Below are 23,014 nucleotides of genomic sequence, written 5' to 3' on the forward strand. Positions count from 1 at the left end.
GAGTAACTGGGACTACAGGTGCGTGCCACCACGCCCAGATAATTTTTATATTTTTAGTATAGACAGGGTTTCACCATGTTGGCCAGGATGGTCTTGATCTCTTGACCTTGTGATCTGCTTGCCTGGGCCTCCCAAAGTGCTGGGATTACAGGCGTGAGCCACCACGCCCCGGCCAGCTTTTTCCTTTTTAAATACAACATAAATTTTGCTCTAAGTACCAATGTAAGTCAGGTGCCACAAAATTGAAACAATATTTTTATAATTCAGTCCTAAGTTACTTTCTAACTTTAAGATTTCTTTTTCAACCTGTAAGTTACTGAGAAGTGTGTTATGTTTTCAGATGAATGTTTTATATATTATCTTATTAATTTCTAAATTAAATGCACCATGCTCAGGGCATGTGTGATACAGATGTGATACAAATCCTTTTAAATTTGTTGAGATTTGCTTTATTGTCAGTTTTCTGTAAATGTTTCATGAATAATTAAAAATAATGGAAATTGACCAGTTAGGTCAATATATTTCCATTAAATCAGTGGTTTTCACTTTTAAGTTGTGACCCCATATTAAAAAATACACATATATACCTAGAACATACACAAACATACAATAAAATCTTCACACAACAGTTTTATATACACACATACACATATGCGTGTAGTTTTTTGGTTTTTCTCTGTTGCCCAGGCTGGAGTGCAACGGCATGATCATGGCTTACTGCAGCTTCGACTTCCTGGGCTCAAGCGATCCTTCCACCTCAGCTTCCCGAGTAGCTGGGATCACAGGCTCATGCCACCATGCATGGCTAATTAAAAAAATTTTTTAGAGAGATGGCAGTCTCCCTGTGTGCCCAGGTCGGTCTAAACTCCTGGGCTCAAGTGATCCTCCCAAGAGCTGGGATTACAGGCATGAGCCACTGCCCTGGCTGGCGGGCGGGCGGGCGTGCGTGCGTGCGTGCGTGCGTGCGTGTGTGTGTGTTTTGAGACGGAGTCTCCCTCTGTCGGCTGGAGTGCAGTAGCCTGATCTCGGCTCACTGCAAGCTCCGACCCCCAGGTTCACGCCATTCTCCTGCCTCAGCCTCCCGAGTAGCTGGGACTATAGGTGCCCGCCACCACGCCCAGCTAATTTTTTGTATTTTTTAGTATAGACGGTGTTTCACCGTGTTAGCCAGGATGGTCTCGATCTCCTGACCTCGTGATCCGCCCGCCTCGGCCTCCCAAAGTGCTGGAATTACAGGTGTGAGCCACCGCGCCTGGCCTCCTGTATGTGTTTTTTGTTTTGTTTTTTTGAGACGGAGTCTCGCTCTGTTGCCCAGGCTGGAATGCAGTGGAGCGATCTCGGCTCACTGCAAGCTCCGCCTCCCAGGTTCACGCCATTCTCCTGCCTCAGCCTCCCCAGTAGCTGCGACTACAGGTGCCTGCCACCATGCCCGGCTAATTTTTTGTATTTTTAGTGGAGTTGGGGTTTCACCATGTTAGCCAGGATGGTCTTGATCTCCTGACCTCATGATCCGCTCGCCTCGGCCTCCCAAAGTGCTGGAATTACAGGCGTGAGCCATGGCGCCCGGCCCTGTATGTGTATTTTTAATGCTAACTGCAACTCATGAGACTCATTTTATAACTCATGAATGGGTCAGACACAAAGTTTGTAAAATATTGCATTAGATGAAGCCTATTAATTGTGTTGGTCAAATCTCAACTTTATTACTGATGTCTGACTCCTGACTGATTTTTATCAATTATTGAGGTGTGTTAACATCACATTAAGACATAACTATCACATAAGACGGATTCTGGAGCCAGAGTGACTAAGTTTAACTCCCATCTCTACCACTTACTACAAAGGTAACCCTGGGAAATTTACCTAACCTATCTTGCCTCCATTTCCCCATCTGTAAATTAAAGATAACAGAAACTTAACTACTAGAATTGTTACAATTAAATGAGTTAAAACATGTAAAGGACTTAAATCAGTGCCTGGCACATCATAAGCACTCAATAAATGTTAGCTTTTTTTTTTTTTTTCAGTCTACCTAACATTTTTGTTATTCTCTTGTTTTCACTTCCTTGTTATTTCTGTAAACGTTTAACCATAGTCATTTTATTTTCTGTATCTGATAATTTTAACATCTGAAGATCTTGATGACCTAATTTTGTTATTTTTTTCCTTAGTATCTTGGCTTCTTTCTTTACATATTTGGTAATTTTTTTGTTGTGAAACCCTTATGACCTGGAATCAAGGATGCCTCTCCCCCAGAAACTATTTGGTCTTACTTCTGCTAAGTCTCTAGGAACACCTCTAACCCAAAAGTGCTTTAATGGATTAGGGTTTCTTAGACTGTGCAGATGGTATAAATCAAATTCCAAACCACTACATAGGGAGGCTTATGAATTCATGAATTAAGATTTTTAGCAAAGGCTCCTTTTTTCTACCTTGAGCCAACACCAAGAAATAGACAAGTTTTCTTACAAATCCTTTCTCCTCACACTGGGGATATAGCAATGAACAAAAGAGACCAAAAAACACCTGTCCTCATAGAGCCACAGTGAGCAAGAGGTGGAGTGGCAGGAAAAGAGGCTGAAGAGATAGGCAGGTTCAGATTACATAGGGCCTTTCAACCATGGTGAGGACTGAGGATTTGGTTCTAGGTGTGATGGGAACTAACTGGAGGGTTCTGAACAGAGGAACGACATATGTTCTAAAGGAGCACTCTGAGGCCAGCCACGATGGTTCATGCCTGTAATCCCAGCACTTTGAGAGGCTGAGGTGGGAGGATCACTTCAGCCTAGGAGGTCATGCCTACAGTTCCATCACTGCACTCCAGCCTGGGCGACAGAGCGAGATTCCGTCTCAAAACCCACCTCTCAGGTTCAAGCAATTCTCCTGCCTCAGCCTCCTGAGTAGCTGGGACTACAGGTCTGCACCACCATGCCCGGCTAATTTTTGTATCTTTAGTAGAGATAGGGTTTTGCCATGTTGGCCAGGCTGGTCTCGAACTCCTGACCTCAGGTGATCCACCTGCCTCAGCCTCCTGAAGTGTTGGGGATTACAGGCGTAAGCCACTGTGCCTGGCCAAAATATTTTTTTTAATTTAAAAAAAAAAAAAAAGGACTCTGGCTCCTGTGTGGAAAAGTTAAGTGTGAGAGATGCAGAATCGAAGTAAGAGAAATTATTGGTAGGCTAGGACTCTGCTGGGAGCTGTTGGTAGCTTATACTAAGATTGTTGCAGAGTACACTGTAGGAGAGATTAGGGCTATATTTTGAAGGCAGGGTTTCTGATAGGTTTGATGTAGAAGTGAGTGAAAGGGAACACGTCCAGCTACTTGAGAAGCTGAGGTGGGAAGATCTCTTGAGGACAAGAGTTCGAGACCAGCTCGGGCAACAGAGTGAGAGCCTGTCTTTTTAAAAAAAATAAATAAATAAAAATAAAAGAAAGGGAACAAGTATGACCTCCAGTTTTTTGACCTGCTTACTTGAGTGAATGGTGATACTATTTCCTGAGATAGGGTGGGGTACAGGAAGAACATATTTAGGAGAAAACATTTTAGACATGCTAAGTTTTAGATGCCAATTAGATATGGCATGACAATGGAAAACGTTAAACAAATGAGTCTCAAACTCATGAGAGAAATTTTGGCTGGAAATATAAATCTGAAAATAATCAGTATATAGACAATATAAAAGCCAAGTAACCAGATGAGATTATCTAGAGTGGTGCTGTCCAATAGCCAGTAGCCACATGCGGCTCTCTACATTTTAATTAAGCAAAGTTAAGTAATATTAAAAATTCACTCCCTCTTGTAGTAGCCACATTGCAAGTGATCAACAGCCACATGTAGCTAGCGGCTTTTATATTGGATGGCAGATGTAAAATGTTTTTATCATCACAAAAAAGTTCTGTTGGAAGCACTGACTTAAAGCACAGAATAGAAGGAAAAAGGATAAAATCAGTAAGAAGGAAGGAGAGAGAGATGGAAAATAGGGAGGGAAAGAAGGTAGGAAGAAGAGTTCCAAGAACTGAACCCTGAGCACTACAAACGTAGGGGAAAGATGAAGAAGAGGAGAGAAGACAATAAGGACGAGAGTGGCAAACCAGAAAAGCAGAGTAATCCTGGAGGCTGAATGAAGAAAGTTTTCTCAGAAGGGAATGATTGGCTGTAGGAAATATTGCTGAGAAAAATCAAGTAAGCTGACATGTGAAAATTGAATGACATATTTGGTAAAATTGAGGTTTCAGAGTCATGGTGAGGGCAAAATCCAACGGGAATGGGTTGAAGAGAGAAAGGGAGGCAAGGAAGTAAAGACAATGAATATTAGTGTCTTTTCAGGTTTTGTTATAAAAGTGAACAAAGGAACAGCTCTATAGCTAGAAGGGTCCATGAAGACAAGTGACTGTTTGTTTTTGCTTTTTAAAGATGAGAGCTCTTATGGCATAACCTATTTGAAAGTTCAACACAGAAAAACGTCTTAGCCCATCATTCAACCACAAAGTACGCAGTCACAATTATACAGCTCACACTTCAGAACTTCTCACTAAATGTTCTTTGAAAGTCTAAATCAGATGACTAGCCACTAATTTCTTTTCCTTTTTCATGAGTTTAAAGAAAAAAACTGGAAAAAGTAAAGGTAGATTTATCACTGACTTTAAAATTCAAAATATTTGTCAGTAGTTCTTTTTAGACTGAGAATTTCTCAAGCTTAGGAAAATGATCTCATACAGAATCACATACTGATGAAATTTAAAAATGTGATCCTAATCTTATCCCTTTTATTTCTTTAAAAGTAGACTTTCTTTCACTCAAAAAGAGACATTATAGCAAGATTCCTCGCTATAGAAATGTCAAACAAATTGGCACCTAAGGAAGGTTTCCTAAAAATAGGTTTTGCCACCAAAAAAAAGAAAGAAAAATAAAGAGAGTATTTTAGATTTTCTGAATTTAAAATAGAAAGTCCTAAGAAAATTCACCTTGGAAATGAAATAGAGGAAAAAGAACTAAACACAAATCAGATATGTAAAACTATATGAGATAAAAAAGATAAACAATAACATTTTAAAATTTTGGCACCTTCACATTTATAAATTTTTTTTCTTTTTTTTGGGACAGAGTCTCACTCTTTCGCCCAGGCTGAAGTGCAGTGATGCAGTGTCAGCTCACTGCAACCTTCACCTCCCGGGTTCACGCCATTATCCTGCCTCAGCCTCCTGAGTAGCTGGGACTACAGGTACCTGCCACCACGCCCGGCTAATTTTTTGTGTTTTTAGTAGAGACAGGGTTTCACCATGTTAGCCAGGATGGTCTCGATCTCCTGACCTCATGATCTGCCCGCCTTGGCCTCCCAAAGTGCTCGGATTACAGGCGTGAGCCACTGCGCCCGGCCCACATTTATAAATTTTTGAATGAGCTTAGAGATAGCGAATTAAAATGTATTTTTACAAAAGAAAAGAACAATACCATCACCATTCCTAAGTTCACGATAAAAACTATGAAATATTGTTTTATGTTTATAAATTATATATTATATATAATTATATATATTTACAAATTAACAGAGCAAAAAAAGTGTAACAAGTTGAACTGCCTATGTTATTCTCTCTGAATATGCCAAATTTGTGATAAATAACTTTAATCTAAATATTGAGGATAAAAAAATTGTGTTTTAAAAGTCCTATTACTTACCATTCAAACTGCTATCAATTTCAGTATTTTCAGACATTATGGAGTTATTTGTGCTGTAGCTCAGACCAAGAACCATTTGAAGGTCTGAGAGATTCAGTCGTGCTGTTAGTTCACCACTTTTATCCCCAACCTACAACACAAATATTTATATTTCAGAGTAGTATTTAAAGACAAAGAATGGTGAAGATTATTTGTAAATGTAGTGAACCTAAAACTGGAAGAAAATATAGAGAAATGAAAATAGTTTTATTAGAATTATGAGACTACGAATGAATGAAAATTTTTTTCCATTAATAGTTGTCTTAAAGAATATAGAAAGAAAAAGCAAGCTTCTAAAATATCACAATAGGACAGCTAATTGTATTCTTTTAATTCTTTAGTTCTCTAAACATTAGATTGCTCTTGTTCTCTGGGATCATACTAAGTAATAATGTAGATTATCCTGGACACATTAACTTGGTATACGAATAAAATTTCCTTAGAATATTTTATTTCCATAGTATAATAATGTTTATTAAGCCAGCATCAGACATTTTGCTAGGCACTTTTAATATACGTTAGCTCTAATCGTTATAACACTTTGCAAGGTAGATATTATTATTCCCATTTTGCAGATGAGAGAAACTGAGGCTCAGAAAAGGTTTCCAAGCTCAAATAGCCAGTAAGTGGCAGAACTACAACAGGAAGCAGTCCTTAATTCTAAGAACCATGCTTCTCCTTCAATACCATGCTACTTCTCCATGTAGAGATGCGGGTAGAGTAGGGGCATATTTTAGTACTCTCCTTCCACTTCCCCATGCCTGGCCTTACTTTCCTGTCTTCCTACATCAAAGCCAATACAAATATAACTGTGATCTGTACCTCAAAATGCTTTCTGGGGTTCTTATGCCAAGAGAATGATATATAATCAAATTTATTATTCAGCCACATGATCAATCTAGAGAAATAATAGGGTTCCCTCCCCCAACCTCTAATTTGTAAATTACAATAGCACAGACAGCATTTTTTTTAGTTTCATACCTCTCTTGAAATTTCCAAGTGCTTTTCAGCAAAATGCATTGCTTGATCATGATTTCCTAGTGCTGTGTATGCATTTCCTAAGCTCCAACATGCTCTTCCTTCACCAATTCTAAAACATTATTCAAAGCGAACATGCAGTTATTTGAAAAGAGGTCCTATGTATAGAATAAAAGCTATCTAGCAGGAACTAAAGGTATAAAGAATGCTTTGGATTGATTTGGTCTTTCATATAAAGAATATACTATCATGATATTATAGACATACTAGAATACCCAGATTAAAAAAAAGAATACCCACATAATACTAAACTCATAGTCAAGTATTACAACATAGAAAACATTCTTTTAAAATACGAAATACATTATAAAGTAATAAATCTCAAGGATAGGTATTCTGGTCCACTACCCCGTTTTCCTTCTATAACAGCCCTACCAGCTAATTATTCAGTGTGTGTTTGAGCAGCAGGGAGAGAGAACTCACTACCTTTTGAGGTAGCATACTTCATTTTGAACAACTGCATTGAAAAGTTCTCTCTCATACTGAGGTAAAAACAAAATCGATCTTCTAAAGCAAACATCACAGACTAAACGCTGGCAAATATTGTTTTCTTAATACAGTAAAACAAAACAACTGAATTAGCCACTAACATTTAAAAATCAGATTTCATATAAAACTCAGCACTTCCAGCTTCCCTTTAAAAAACAGGAAGATGTGGACATAATGGATTATCATTCCTGCCTGGCAACAATTACTTGGAGTTGGGTAGCAGTTGCCCCCTTCACACTGGGCATTATCTCTAAGTTCACCACAATTCCCACACTTACGTAGTTAGGAAGACTTTTTTTTTTTTTTTTTTTTGAGATGCAGTCTGGCTCTGTCGCCAGGCTGGAATGCAGTGGCGTGATCTCAGCTCATTGCAACCTCCACCTCCTGGGTTCAAGCAATTCTCCTGCCTCAGCCTCCCGAGTAGCTGGGATTATAGGCATGTGCCACCACACCTGGCTAATTTTTGTATTTTTAGTAGATACGGGGTTTCACCAGGAAGGCTTCTGAAGAGGTAACTGAGTTTGGGACCTAGTCATTGATCTTGGGTCAAGGGCATATGGAACGAGACTAATCCTCTATCATAGACTAGCCCTTCATACAACGATATACAGAGGATATCACTGAAAGAGAAAATTCCTTAAAAGGGATTTTAAGGAAAACAAAGGAAACAAAGGAAAAATTCTAGGGATTCAATAATGCATCTATATTTTACCTTAGTTATGGTAAAAAGACGTAAAACATACCTATCATTCAGCTCTTGAGCAATCGCTAAGTGCTTCAGATGATAATCAATGGCCTTTTCATAGTCTTGAAGTAAAGTATATGTATTTCCAAGACTGTAACAAGACTGTGCTTCTACAGCTCGGTCTTTAAGCTGTCGAGCCAACAGTAGTGTCTTCCTACAAGAAGAAATTAATTCTTACATAATGATCATTCTCAGTTTGGGCTTTAAGAATCACAAAAAAAACCTCTCATTTTTCCTCTCTGCTGCTTTCTGCTGCCTTTAGATCTCTGAGAGCCTAATATTCATATCCCGTACTTTCTCCATTACTTTTAGACAAAATGAAAAGACGTTTTTGAAACACAGAAAGAAGATTCAAGACTTTTAGAATAAATTTGAGAATCCTAACAATTCACCAAAGTAAAGGAGTATTGAAACATGAAATCAAGAGGTTCTAGAGATTTAACATAACTTTAACATTTAAAAAAACTTTCCCTTTAGTATTGGCAATAGCTAAAAGAGGCTTTTTTCCACGTGACATCTGTTTTCAATCATACCATCACCTTTGCATTGTCAAAATTTAAAATATTTAGGTAAAATTCTTATATGTAGGCTATTAGTCACCACTTAGGTAAAATTCTTATGTATAGGGCATTAGTTACCAACTCATGAAAAATACTGAATACTGCATCCAAACATTACCCAAATTCTACCCGTGGTATTGTCAGCGAGAAGCTAGCGTAGCAGTTAAGAGCATAGATCTTGGAGCTAGACTGGGTTTAAATCCCAACTTTGCCAATTACTAAGCTAAGGGCAAAGTTACTCAATCTCTCTGTATACCAGTCTCTTCATATATAAAATGGGGGAAATATCTCGAAGGATTTTTGTGAGGATTAAATTAATATGTATAGATATAAAGTGCTTAGAATAGCATCTTGTGCATAGTAGATGCTGTATAAATGTTAATGTGTTATTATTATCAGTGCTTAAACCTAGAGATGCTTTTGGATTCAGTAATTTAAATGACTCTATCATTTCTGTCAAATAGTATAATTACTTCATATCACTTATAACTATATGACAAATTACTATATGGTAACGTGATAGCTTTTTTTTAAGCAAACAAATCTAAAATTACATATTTAATGATGATACCTTCAAATCTGTCGTCTTGGGAGGCTACCTACTTATTCTAATGTTGCCTGTCTTTTCAAATATTTTTGAAAGACTTTTGGAATTGCTTTCAGATCCTGTGGCATAATGCTTTCTGGCATACCATTATTCTTTGATGGTACAGTTGATTTGTAAATGATCAGAAATCTTTCTGGAACCAAATTCAATTACTAACATAGGTTTACCAAACTACTGCTTTGTATCTGGAAGGATATGGATCTACATTATGTTAGCCTTCTTGTTTGGCCCTGATAACAATTCCAGGCTGGGTACGGTGGTTCACGCCTGTAATCCCAGCACTTTGGGAGGCCGAGGTGGGCAGATCACTTGAGGTCAGGAGTTCAAGACTAGCCTGGCCAATATGGCGAAACCCCGTCTCTACTAAAAACACAAAAATTAGCTGGGTGTGGTGGCAGACGCCTGTAATCCCAGCTGCTCGGGAAGCTGAGGCAGGAGAATCGCTTGAACCTGGGAGGCTGAGGTTGCAGTGCACCAAGATTGTGCCATTGCACTCCAGCCTGGGTGACAAGAGTGAAACTCTGTCTTTATTTAAAAAAAAAAAAAGTCTAAAGAAGAGTTCTGAAAATATTTCTAACCAACGACTTGGAATACATACAAAGTTCTGAGTTCTAGCCTGCTTATTGGGAGGAAAAAAAGTAAGTTTCATTACTTTATATTCATGCTTCTTTAGTCAAATAACCACTATCCATTTTATAATAGAACCTTTCAGTATTTAACACAAGTACATCATTTAATAATTAAGACTTCTCTATATCCCTTGGCTTTAAAATATAAGAAATTTTTATATTTAAAATCAAAATATATACTCCTTCACATAGTACATAGTGACATATTTTATTTGGGAGGCTATTTCATATCTAATTAACCTAACCAACCAACAAATATTAAGCATTAGTTGATGTTTAAAGCAAAGTGGAATGCTATTCAATATTTTTAGATAGGCCTAAAACAATTTTACCTTTTTTATGAAGATGACAAATTATCCAGAACTCTCTCATATTGGATTCTTTAACAAAATACAAATCAATCACTGTGTCTTCGGTTTAGTCAAACTGGCTTCTACCCAAAATCTATAAGAGGCTTCAATCCCCACTAACTAGGGAAAACTCAATCTAGAAAGCACAGATCAGGCAACTTGAAGCTGTCTAAACTTTCTATCATCTATGTCTCAAATCTACTGCTAAGAGAGATCCTGCCACAGAAGAAGCTGGGATTGCAAACTCTTCAGGTAAGTGAATGGGGACTCAGCTTACAGTGACAGTCAAATATGGGCAGAAAGAGGGTAAAGGGAGAACTGCTCAATAAGAGGGTGGGAAGGTAGAGAAAAAAATTCAGTGATCACTGGTAGAGACTATAAATATTTTTGTTACCAGGCTTTCTTTTGGCCTCTCTTTTAACCCATAATTGAGTGAAATAAAGCATATACACAATATACACCACATATGCTAAACAGGTTTAAAAGATATTAAAGGTTGAAAACTTCATTTAAAAACAATTACTTTTAAAGATAAAAACCAATATTATAAATGAGCCATAATGCTGCTATTAAATCTTACGTACAATATTTATTGAGCACTGTGTACCAGGTACTGTGCTAAGTGTTTAATATATTATTTCATTCAATCCTCACAGCATTCCCCAAAATGAAGTATTGATATATTCTGTTACAGATAAGGAAATTGAGGCTTAGATGCCAAAAGTCCTGCTGCAATCAGATTTTAAACCTAAAGCCTATGAATTAATGGGATTGAGTAACCATTCATTTTACATTTATCTACAGAAATATTAGACTAACTTGTAGTATTCCGAGGCAGTTTCAAATTCACCAAGAAATATATATGCATTTCCAAGGTTGCTATAAGCTCTTCTTTCAGCCGCTTTATCTCCAAATTCTTTTGCAATAAGGAGACGCTGAAACAAAAAATTTTAATTAGATGTAGCTAAAATAAAACTGAAGAATGATCTAATCACTGTTCAGAACTTTGATGGAGGAAATGATCTGGCTCCAAGGCCTTCCATTGTACCTGCTCATGAGCTATAACTGCATCCCTGAAGTTGCCAAGGAGGTAATGTGTGTTTCCAAGATTTCCAAAGGCACGTCCTTGTGCCGCTCGGTCACCCAAAGCCGTCACTAATGATAGGTTTTCCCTAAGGGAAAAGTGATGAAAAAATAAGTTTGCAAAACAATTTTATTTATGTGATTTACATATATCTAATTCTTTTTATCAGAAAAAAATGTAAGGAAGCTTCAGCCATAATGTGCAACATTTTAAGGATGACATCTATGACGAAGAGCAATTATAGGAAATAGCTGGGAACACTTTATTAAACTATTCAGATAGGTTTCTGCCCAGGGTCAAGCACAGAGTTAATCTTGGAGCTCCTATAGTTAAGTAGTTCTATGAAATTCTATTAGTAAAAGACTAAATTACTCTAAATAACAGATCAACTATTGACATTTCTTGTTTTTGCCACTAAGTGGCACTGGTCTGCAATTTAAATGAAAGCTGCAGATTACTACTAATATAACACTGTAACATTTAAGCAACTGAATTGATGATTTTGCTAGTTCATAACTTTAAAACCTTTGCCAAACTTAAAAATTTACTACTGAATAAAGAACGTATAGCAGATCCATGGCTTAGATGGGCCTACACGACTGCCCATATCAGCCCCTACTCACTCATAAAAATCCACGGCTGCCTGCAGAGCATCTCTCACTTCTTCTGGAAATTCTCCTACATCCTGGGAACCAGGGCAACCAAAACTTTTCCCTTTGGCATGATACACATTCCCAAGATTGTAAAGTGCTCTTGCTTCTCCCACCTAAATGAAGACATCAGCAAAGTTTACATTTTGAAAACACAGGTCAGGTTTATCATATATATTTGTAATATCCTTAGTATTATGGACAAGGGAAAAAAATTTTTATATTGGCTCTCCATACAGAACCAATCAAATAATTACTTATGAAAGAAAGACCTCTCACTATTTCCTTCTTTTTCTCCATTAAATTTTTTTTCTTTTACTTCTATTAGTCTATAAATGTTTTCTTTTTTGGTATTAATTTTAAAATAAACTATAGTATTAAAATGCAAAGCCCTTTGAATGAAAATATTAGGCCTACCATCTAATGCTGCGGTATTACCTTGTCATTAAGCTCTCTGGAAATATCTAGGTGTCGCTGACAACAAACTATGGCTTCATCAAAATTCCCAAGAACTTTTAAGGTGTTTCCCAGATTACCACTAGCTTTCGCTTCCCCCAACTGGTCTCCAATAGTCCTGAAAAAAACAAAAAACCAAAAAACCAAATGGTATTAAAATACAAATGGTGTTAAAATATAAAGCAGCCAGAGTACAGTTTTCCAAGAGGACAAACTGACATGTTTAAGGTAAGAAAAACCCATTGGCTTTGAAACCTACTTTAAATAAATATTTAAAACTTACATTTCTGGATTTGAATGTAATTAGTTTTCATCCATTTAATTAAACTCTAGGGTCATTTCACTACTATTCATTCAATTAAACTGTGTTCAGCCTAAAGGTTAGTTTTAAAAAGCGATGCTACTGAAGTAGAACTCATTAAATGTATTAAGTTAGTTTTTGTTAACTGAATAGAAATATTTCTTAAAGTAATAGCTAATTTCAGAAGGAAGAATATTTAAAAGCTTAAATTAATTACCTTGCAAGAGTTAAATCATGATGGTGATATTCTAATGCTTTGGCATAATCATGCAAATAGAAATAAGCATTGCCCAACTGGCTGTAAATAGCGCTAAGTGTTTTTAGGTCTTCAGTTCCAACTTGAACTGCAGCTTCAAAGAATGACACGCCAGCGCGGCAGTCTCCTGATTTACATAGACGTTCCCCTTCCAAGGCCAGCTCTAGGCAAGAAGCTTCCATTCTACAAAATTATACAGGACAGACATTTAAACATAACATTACAGCTGCATCACAGTATTTTTAACTTCCAGTAATATAATTTAAATGTAGACTATGTGGCTACTCTTGTTCAGGGCAGCTGCCTCTATAACTGAAGTCTATATACATTCCTGATAAAACAGTAAAACAGTTATTTGTAGCAAGAGATAATTTGCGTATTCAAATTTCATTGAGCCTGCTCAGAGAGGTCAGGATAGCTAAATATCTTTATGTGGAGCTCATTTTAACTGGCCCAGAGCAATCCACGTTACTAGTGAAAGAACCTAAAGCAGTATTTCCCAAACAATTCTGAGTTGTAACAGACCTCTGGACTTCCTTAGAGTCTGAGGAGACGAGTATGTGGGAAAGTGAGGCCCTACAATTATTAATATTGTTCTCTACCCAGGTATCCAAGTAATCTAGTCACCTGTTCATCAGTCCCTCTGACCATCCAGCCATCCATCCCTCGCTCTCTCTCTCATACACACACAACACACACTCACTCTCCTTCCTCTTCTTACCACCACATGACCACTTATACCCTAGAAAAATAGAGGAACAAAATATTCTTGATCTGTAAGGCACATTTGCACAAGAGAACTAAGTGTCAAGAAACTAAGTTAGAAAACAATGATTCAAAAATCTGCAGAAATACTAATTTTGAAAGTCTGTCCCTGAATTGAAAAAGAAGGATTAAGTCACTGTAAACATATCTGGGAGAAAAAAACACTGATACTTTGGATTCAAATCCTAAATTTTAGAGGGTGCCCCTCACCAAAGTTGCCATTGTGTTTCTTCAGCATCTTCATGATTTCTGCCATATGTATGAACTACCTATTCGTTTAATTATTTCTGTAATTTGGCAAATTTCCTTTAAATTGGCACACTATCTGTAACTTATCATTTTAAAAAAATGGAGCTTCATCCAAAGCAGTATTCATGAAACTGTGAATTTGATATGATACCTATATTTATAGTCTAATACAGCGGTCTCCAACCTTTTTGGCACTAGGGGCCGGTTTTGTGGAAGACAATTTTTCCATGGATGGGTGGCAGGGGATGGTTTTGGGATGATTCAAGCACATTACATTGTGTACTTCATTCCTCTTGTTACTACACATACACTATAATGTACAATCAGTGGGAGCCCTGAGCTTGTTTTCCTGCAACTAGATGGTCTCATCTGGGTGTGACTGGAGACAGTGACAGATCATCAGGCATTAAACTTTCAAAAGGAACGTGCAATCTGGATCCCTCGAATGTGCAGTTCACAATAGGGTTTGCACTCCTATGAGAATCTGATGCTACTGCTGATCTGACAGGAGGCGGAGCTCAGGTGAAAATGCTCACTCGCCCCGCCCACCTGCAGCTTACCTCCTAACAGGCTACAACAGTAATGGTCTGTGGCCCTGGGGTTGGGAACCCCTGTTCTAACACACATTAAACAAATACGTAATTATTAAAATCTAAAAGTGGGTAAAGTTACCTTATGTACCACCAGTGGCATATATATCACTCTTTGAAAAGCTCTGATTAAGCTCATCAAATGTTTTAATTTTTGGAACAGCACTAAGTTACTCCTTACTAGAATGAGCTTTGAGCCACTCCAATAGAGCAGTTGTTCTTAATGCTGGCTATACAACAACAGCAGAGCTCACCTGGAGCACTTTCTAAAACTCCTAATGCTGAACTCCACTCTCTGGGTGATGTCTGGCCACCTGTATTTTTTTAAAGCCCCAGGTAATTCTAAAGTACGAGTTAGGGTTGAGAATCAGTGCTTTTATAAGAAATGTGAATTAAACCACCACCCACCCTAATACCATTCAAATATGATTATACTCTGTATATCTAGTGGTAGATCAATTAACATGTTTTTGTGAGTGCTGTTTTTCAGTCTGTAAAATTTGAAGGGTCCTTAGAGCCATAAATTAAAATGGGATTGTAAAGTAGAAAATATATCTGATGATTCAAGCTAAAAGCCTGGACAAAAATTAACTGAGCCAATTGTAAAGGTTCGAAGCAGACTTCTGGTTTAGAACAAGCAGATATAAGTAGCCAATTCCAATAGGTAATTTTCAAGTTTTCTATCTAGGTATCTTTTTTTTTTTAGAATTCAAATGACTTAGCCAATGGCTACTGCTTGCTCATCTTCACTTTTTTTTTGAGACACAGTCTCGCACTGTCACTCAGGCTGGAGTGCAGCAGTACAATCTCGGCTAACTGCAACCTCTGCCTCCTGGGTTCAAGTGATTCTCGTGCCTCAGTCTCCTGAGCAGCTGGGATTACAGTCGTGCGCCATCATGCCTGGCTAATTTTTGTAATTTTAGTAGAGACAGGGTTTTGCCATGTTGGCCAGGCTGGTCTCAATCTCCTGACCTCAAGCAATCCACCCACCTTGGCCTCCCAAAGTGCTGGGATTACAGGTGTGAGCCACCATGGCTGGCCCCATCTTCATTTTATGGATCTATGCAAAATAATGCAGGTGAACCTCCAACATTTTGCTACAACATTAGACTACAAGCCAATTAGATACAGGAGAGAAGATCTAAAATACATAGTAAGATAAGCAGTTAAATTAGAAACCTTAAACAGCTATATTTATGTTCCTTTATATGTCACTTCACAATTAATAAAGCCTATTTTTGTCTTCCAAAAATGAAAATTGCCCTTTAGAATTGCATTTCTGAAAATGAGAGATTTCATAAAAGAAAAAATTGAGTATATCTGTTTAAGATTTTATGAAGTTATTGTCATATTCTATGCATAAAGATAAATAAGTCAACAAAAGATATGTAAAAATGTGATTTTTTTTTCTTGAGATGAAGTCTCGCTCTGTCACCCAGGCTGGACTGCAATGGCTCACTGCAACCTCCGCCTCCTGGGTTCAAGCAATTCTCCTGCCTCAGCCTCCTGAGTAGCTGGGATTACAGGCGCGCGCCACCGTGCCCAGCTAATTTTTGTATTTTTAGTAGAGATGGGGTTTCATCGTGTTGGCCAGGCTGGTCTCCAACTCCTGACCTCAGGAGATCCGCCTGCCTCAGCCTCCCAAAGTGCTGGGATTACAGGTGTGAGCCACTGTGCCCGGTCAAAATGTGATTTTTATTAAAGGATTATTTTGCTAGATGAAGTACGTGAACTGGTTGTCTTTATTTGTCAAAAACTGAAACCAATGAACTTCTAAGAAATATTATTTAAAAAAATGGAAAAGATATTTTCATATGTAAAATAATTCTTTTCCTACAAAAAGTTTTTAAGCATTCTAAATTATGTTAAAAAATTATATCTCAAGCATTTTCAGTGCTAAGAATTGATCTTAAGGTATACTTATACAAATTTAAGAAGATATATATGAAAGGATATTCACAGCAGCAAAAAAACCACAAATGAATTAAATGTCCACCAATACAGTACTGGGTAAAAAAAATTACATGCCACTATACAATGGAATACTAATAATGGCGCATCATTTCACTGAGGGAGAGGTGGGGAAATGGTCACACATGACAGCACCATCAGTTCAGGATGACTGGGCTGCTGGCCAGGAAATTAGGAATAAGGCAGAACTGGCTATTCATGTGAACAACATTTAAAAATTGGAAGTATAAAAAAGTGTTTGCCTGTATTCATATAAAGCTGAGAATTATCTTCTTCAAATAAATAACTTCCCCAGAAATGACTGATCTTCTGGATTTAAGTTTACAGAACATTTTACTGGAACCATTGATCCAAATGATGTGGCATCCCACAAAACTTAGCTATAGGTTGAATGGCATCGTAAGTGTTACACATTTTTAAAAAGGCATTTTACATAATTGTCATAAGAAACAATGATAGCAAACTGGAAGCTTGCTGGCTACATGGCTGTCCTTGAAGTCCATGTAGTGAGAATGCCCTACAGGAGAGACTATCTTAGAAAAGTTATTCCAGTGACTAATACCTGAAATAATGTCCCAAACTCTCTAGTTTATGATTAATTCTTAGATAGATTTGGGCTCTGGTGTATTTTATTAGAAAATAAGTTAATATTCTGGCAAAAATCTCTAACACCTGAATCAAATATAGGTTTATGCCTGCAAAATAGGGCAGCTTGGTTTATAAATTTTTTAGAAGATCATTAAATAGTAACAGATAAAGTAATTTCATATCCTCTCTGTCGCCATGAGAGAATAGAATTACTTCCTTTGTTTACCAGTTGGGTTGAAAACAAAGAACATACCCACATGTAGAAGAAAAACCAAGAAAATACCCCTCCATTAAAATACATCCCACATATAAAGGTTTTTTTTATGCTTCTGAGAGCCTATCTAGTTGTATAATCAAAGAAAATATGTTTCTAATAAACTTCAAATAGATACAGTACTACTATCCTTAACTGACGTGTTCTCATTTTTGCTAATAGAGTGAACATTTTAGCTAGAATTTCTCATTTTCTGTGCTAACTCATGTCATTTCAATTTTTTTTTAATTTTTAACTTTTCTTCCACACTAGATTTTGAACTTGACTATTATCCTCTTTACCTCCTTAATTTTGTTTTGTGTTCACAGTACATCAGTGAATGCAGAAGATAAAACCATGATGCTACATCTTTCTAAAAGACTTAATAACATCAATTTTGTCCAGATTTGACTCTTGCTTCAAAGGGCTTACATACTATTTAAATGATAGAATTCAGGACTTAAGAGCCAAAACAAGACTACTTTCCATTTTCTCTATTATGCTTTCCATTTCTGTGGAATCTTCTTTCATAAGTCCTAGCTCTACCTTCTCTGTATTCTAATTGGGCATGAACCTTTTCCATCACCAGTGCTAGCCCCAATAAACAAATTTCATCCATTCAATTTATCACATGTATCTAGCTGTTCTCATTTATTTTGTAAAAAGAAAAGTAGTGCTCAATTGTTTACATTTTGTATGGTTAGATGATTAATAACATAGAATAAGAAGGAAGAAAATGATTAAAAAACAAAAATTTGTACAGTAATTTAGTTTTAAAAGTGATTTTAACCTTTATCAAACTTAATTCTCAAAATAACCCTCTGAGGCTGGGTGCAGTGGCTCATACCTGTAATCCCAGCACTTTGGGAGGCTAAGAGGGGTGGATCGCTTGAGCTCAGGAGTTCGAGACCAGCCTGGGCAACACGGTGAAACCCCATCTCTACCAAAAAAAAAAAAAAAATTAGCTGGCTGTGGTGGCATGCACCTGTAGTAGTCCCAGCTACTCAGGAGGCTGAGGTGGGAGGATAGCTTGAGCCCAGTAGGCAGAGGGTGCAGAGAGCTAAGATCACACCTCTGCAATCCAGCATGGGTGACAGAGCCAGACCCTATCTCAAATAAAATAAAATAAAAATAACCTTCTAAGATAGGTATTGCTACAGAAGGAGAAAGTGATGCTGAGACAGGTTAAATGACTTGCTTAAGGACATGGGATGGCAAAGCTGAGATATGAAAATTTATCTTTGTCTCCAAATCCAGTGGTCTTTCCATCACTCCATGTTACCTTAAACTACTCAAGAAAGCACATGAACAACTACATTGAGCTAACAAAATTAAAGAATTCAACACCATATCTGTATTCCTTCACAACTTACATGCAAGAATCTAACTTTTACAATATTAAAGTATTAAAATGTTTATTATTCACAGTAAGAAGTATAAATGACATTTCCCAAAGAAACACAAAACCAGAGGAACTAGTGTAACAAACCCAATGTATCCATCTTTCAACTTCAATAATTACACATATATAATCAATATATTATTTATTCATCTCTACTCTGATCGTTACTCTTCCAACCCCAGATTGGTCTGAAGTACATTCTGGAAAGCATATTATTTCATTTGTAAAAACCTTAGTATGTATCTTTAAAAGATTAAAATTTTTCAAAAAATATAATCACAATACCATTATCACACATAAAAAATTAATAACTCCTTAAAAATCAACCATATAATTTTTTTAAACTTAGAAATAAATTGTACTTTGCTATCAGTCTCCACCTTCTGAAATAGGTGCAAAATATTTCATAAAGCATTCTGATGTCCCCTTAGGAGGTTACTTAGTGTTCCAAGAAACATTCCATTTCAAAATTACAAATTCATTGTGCCACAGAAACTCCTCCAGGGATAGAGGAGGACCTCTGCAATGGAAGAACCAGATGGATAAAACATTTCATAAGTATTTACTACAGCAGAAGAATAACTTATACCAGCCTATGGCCTAACATAAAGAGTTCAAATCATTACCCCCAATTACATGGCAATCCAATCAATATACAGAATGCTGGTCTTAGAGCACTGATAAAGCCAGGGATTTGTTTGGTATAGTCCTATTACAGACAGTATAGATTTTTAAGTTTCCCTTGGTGAAGTCCTATAGCAAAGTGCAACCATGTTTGATCTAGACTGTATCATGGAAAAAGGACAATTCTAAGATCTTCCAACAGGCAGAGGTACAAGCCATTCCTACTTATCTACTGCTCTTACCATATTAGAAAGCACAATACTATTCAAAACATTCAGCAAGACAGATAAATATCTTATTACGCTCATATTCCGTTGAAGTTCAATATGTGCCAGACAACACGCTAATTATCATAGCTGCTGAGGAGCAACCATAGCTGAGGAGCTAATGCTCAAAGGGAGAGGTGAGGAGGAAGAGAGCACCATAAAAAACAGATTCACTTAATTTTAATACTGTTGGTGCTAAGAAAGAAAAACACACAGATTGTAATATGAGCACACGGAGGCTACAGAGCCTAATTATGGAGCTTAGAAATGGTTTCCAGGAGGAGATAATCTCTGAGCTGTATCTTAGATATTGAGTAGAATTAGCTAAACAAAGAAAGTGGGAAGGGAATTCAACATAGGGTATAGCATGAGCAAAGACACTGAGACATAAAACAGCATGACATGCAGGAAACCAGAGCTCAAAGTGCAAGGTGAAGAATGGCAGGAAGTAAGGTCCCAGGAATAGGCAGAAGCCAGATAATGAAGATCTTGTGTTCTATGTTCAGCTTGGCTCGGTGACTAGGAGCCACTAGGAGCCACCCTAGGTATTAAGCAGAGAGGTTGCATGGTTAGCTCTGTGTTTTGAGACTGAGCCCACTAGTGACAAGTCAAAACGATGGGTTCCAAGAAGTGAAGAATGGAGGGAGTCTGGAAGGAAGATCCTGAGGATCTCAATTATAGCTATGGTGATGTAAAAAGTAAAGTAGAGGTTCCTCTTCAAAGACTTTCCTCCCCATCTAATTAGGAATAAATAGTATTTATTCCTTAGACGCAAAATTTATTCAAAGACCTGGGCTAACATTCTTAAATATCTGCTAGCCGTAATAAGGAAATCAATGTACTTTATGCTTTTAGCTCCCACAATTTAGCCTAAGTATTTGCCCTAGCATGCTTATACTGGTCCAAGAAAGCATTAGGTCATAGCCTGTTCCTCTTCCTTATTTAAAAGTGTTTTTACCTTTCTCAACATTCCACAAGTTACTTCCTCCTTCCTTTGTTCCCCTCTACCTTTGCCTCTTTTAAAAAGTTCTAAGTGCTAGCCTATCAGGACAAATACACAATGTGAGTTCCCGTTCCAGCCAATGGAAACCAGACACAGCAGTAGGGTGGACGCGTCAGGTTATAAATGACCCTGTCTCCTTTGTTCAGTGTACTCTTGAGGCAAAACTGCTGGCAAGAGTACCCCTTCTGCAGAAAGTAAAAATGGCCTTACTAAATAAATTAAATTTATGTTCAAGTGCTATTTCTTTACAGCACCGGGGAACAAGCCTTTCAAACAACTGGGAGGATGCACATGAGTAGATGAATCTGAGAAACATTTAGGAGATGAAACCAGCAATACTTCATGCTGGATACAGAATGAAAAAGGAAAAAAGTATGTAATTCCCAGGTTTCTGGAAATTTATGTAAAGGGTAGGATGACAGCATTTCATATATTAAAAGCTCATCTTAATTATCTTAAATGTCTTCCATTTTATTTTACTTGAATCTCTTTTTTAATAGAAATGGCCTCATCTTACCTATGTTAACTTCCTTGGCATGAACCTTCCTAACGTGAACCATTTACTCTACAGGATGATAAATCTCCTATTTCCTAAATATGTTAAGACATCTAAAATTTGGTACACCCTCCTTCTGAGATTTTGAATTCTATTAATCGCTACGATATTCTGATGTTCATCTAACAATTAACTTGTAACAGTTTTGATAAAGAATCTATTACCAGCTGGGCACGGCAGCTCATTCCTGTAATCCCAGCACTTTAGGAGGCCAAGGTAGGTGGACTGCTTGAGCTCAGGAGTTCGAGACCAGCCTAGGCAACAGAGTGAGATTGCATCTCCACAAAAAGATTTTAAAAATTAGCCAGGCATGGCTGTAGTCCCAGCTACTCAGGAATCTGAGGTGGGAGGATTGCTTGAGCCTGAGAGGTGGAGGCTGCAGTGAGCTGTCATCATGCCACTGCACTCCAGTCTGGGAAACAGAACAAGACTCTGTCTCAAGGGGGAAAAAAAGGCCAAGTGCGGTGGCTCACGCCTATAATCCCAGCACTTTGGGAGGCCGAGGCGGGTGGATCACCCAAGGTCAGGAGTTCAAGACCAGCCTGGCCAACATGGCAAAACCCGATCTCTACTAAAAATACAAAAATTAGCTGGGCATGGTGGTGCACACCTGTAGTCCCACCTACTCAGGAGGCTGAGGCAGAAGAATTGCTTGAACCTGAGAGGCAGAGGTTGCAGTGAGCTGAGATTGTATACCACTGCACTCCAGCCTGGGTGACAGAGTGATACTCCATCTCAAAAAAAAAAAAAAAAAATTCCCTAATCACCTTATTAAATGATTATAATATTTAAGTTTGCATTTATTTTATCATTTAGTGCAATTACCAGAACTTCCAGAATATTAATAATCACAGTGCAGATAGCCTTGTTTTGTTCCTAATTGCATTAGAGATGTCATTAATATTTTATCACTAAATATTAAACTGGCTATCGGTTATCATGTTTACAAAGTACCCACCTATTCTGACTTTATTTAATACCCATTCCTTCAAAATGCTCATTTATGAAGGCTGAGCTCCACACACGGATGGCGGTGGGCTGCATGCTCTCACAGACTTTCACTGGGTGCCTGGTGTCTGTGGGTGACACTGACCTAAGCAGCCCATCTAGAAGGATGCAATAGGAAGGTCTGCATGCAACCCTCTAGGAGTGAGGAATGAGAATGGGAGCCTGGCTTGCAACAGGCAGTGCCTGGGAGGATGGCAGGTAATGGCATTCTAGGCCACGCAAGGAATAAAGGGCAAAGTCTGGGAGGCAGAGAAACCTATGGGGCTTGGGGAATGGAAGGTGTGATGAGGAGGTATGGAGGGCAATGAGGTGGGCAAGGCCAGGAGATGGGGACTTTGCACTTGGTGCTCTGGGCCTCGAGGTGCAGGAGGGTTACAGCCTTGGAGTCCCAGGGTAAGTGCATGTTACGTCCTGGAGAGAAGCTTTCATCAAAACCTCGAGCTCTACCTCCCCCAGCTGCCTGTGTGGTTTTTTAGAGAGTTGTGTCTGTTACAGGCCTTTTTCTCCTCCTTAAAATGCTCAACCCACATTAAAAAAAAAAATTTGCATTAGCTGCCAACATTTCAGAATTTGGAGACAGCACAATAAAGATTTAGATTTCCGGCCAGGCTTGGTGGCTCATGCCTATAATCCCAGCACTTTGGGAGGCCGAGGCAGGCAGATCACTTGAGGCCAGGAGTTCAAGACCAGCCTGGTCAATATGGCAAAACCCTGTATTTACTAAATATACAAAAAATTAGCTGGGTGTGGTGACACACGCCTATAATCCCAGCTACTCGGGAAGCTGAGACAAGAGAATCGCTTTAACATGGGAGGCAGAGGTTACAGTGAGCCAAACTCGTGCCACTGCACACTCC

The 23,014-nt window shown here is 37.9% G+C and overlaps 1 protein-coding gene across 11 annotated transcripts in view; it reads right to left on the reverse strand.

Moving 5' to 3' along the window:
- The window catches only part of GPSM2 (G protein signaling modulator 2), a 57,780-nt gene that overhangs the window by 23,145 nt on the left and 11,621 nt on the right, over nucleotides 1-23,014 (reverse strand). For 8 of the 11 annotated variants that reach the window (XM_054491162.2, XM_054497653.2, XM_063664573.1 and 5 more), the window contains 8 exons: nucleotides 12,844-13,065; nucleotides 12,308-12,443; nucleotides 11,843-11,985; nucleotides 11,184-11,307; nucleotides 10,955-11,070; nucleotides 7,988-8,143; nucleotides 6,699-6,807; nucleotides 5,679-5,808 (listed from right to left, as the gene is read on the reverse strand). In XM_054491162.2, the coding sequence (XP_054347137.1) occupies nucleotides 5,679-5,808; nucleotides 6,699-6,807; nucleotides 7,988-8,143; nucleotides 10,955-11,070; nucleotides 11,184-11,307; nucleotides 11,843-11,985; nucleotides 12,308-12,443; nucleotides 12,844-13,065 (1,136 nt within the window). Of the gene's footprint in view, nucleotides 1-5,678; nucleotides 5,809-6,698; nucleotides 6,808-7,987; nucleotides 8,144-10,954; nucleotides 11,071-11,183; nucleotides 11,308-11,842; nucleotides 11,986-12,307; nucleotides 12,444-12,843; nucleotides 13,066-18,145; nucleotides 18,239-23,014 lie in introns of all 11 variants that reach the window. The other 3 variants (XM_063664568.1, XM_063664574.1, XM_063664565.1) reach the window with 1 other exon arrangement.

The sequence above is a fragment of the Pongo pygmaeus genome, chromosome 1 (genome assembly GCF_028885625.2).
Source record: "Pongo pygmaeus isolate AG05252 chromosome 1, NHGRI_mPonPyg2-v2.0_pri, whole genome shotgun sequence".
Taxonomy (NCBI): domain Eukaryota; kingdom Metazoa; phylum Chordata; class Mammalia; order Primates; family Hominidae; genus Pongo; species Pongo pygmaeus.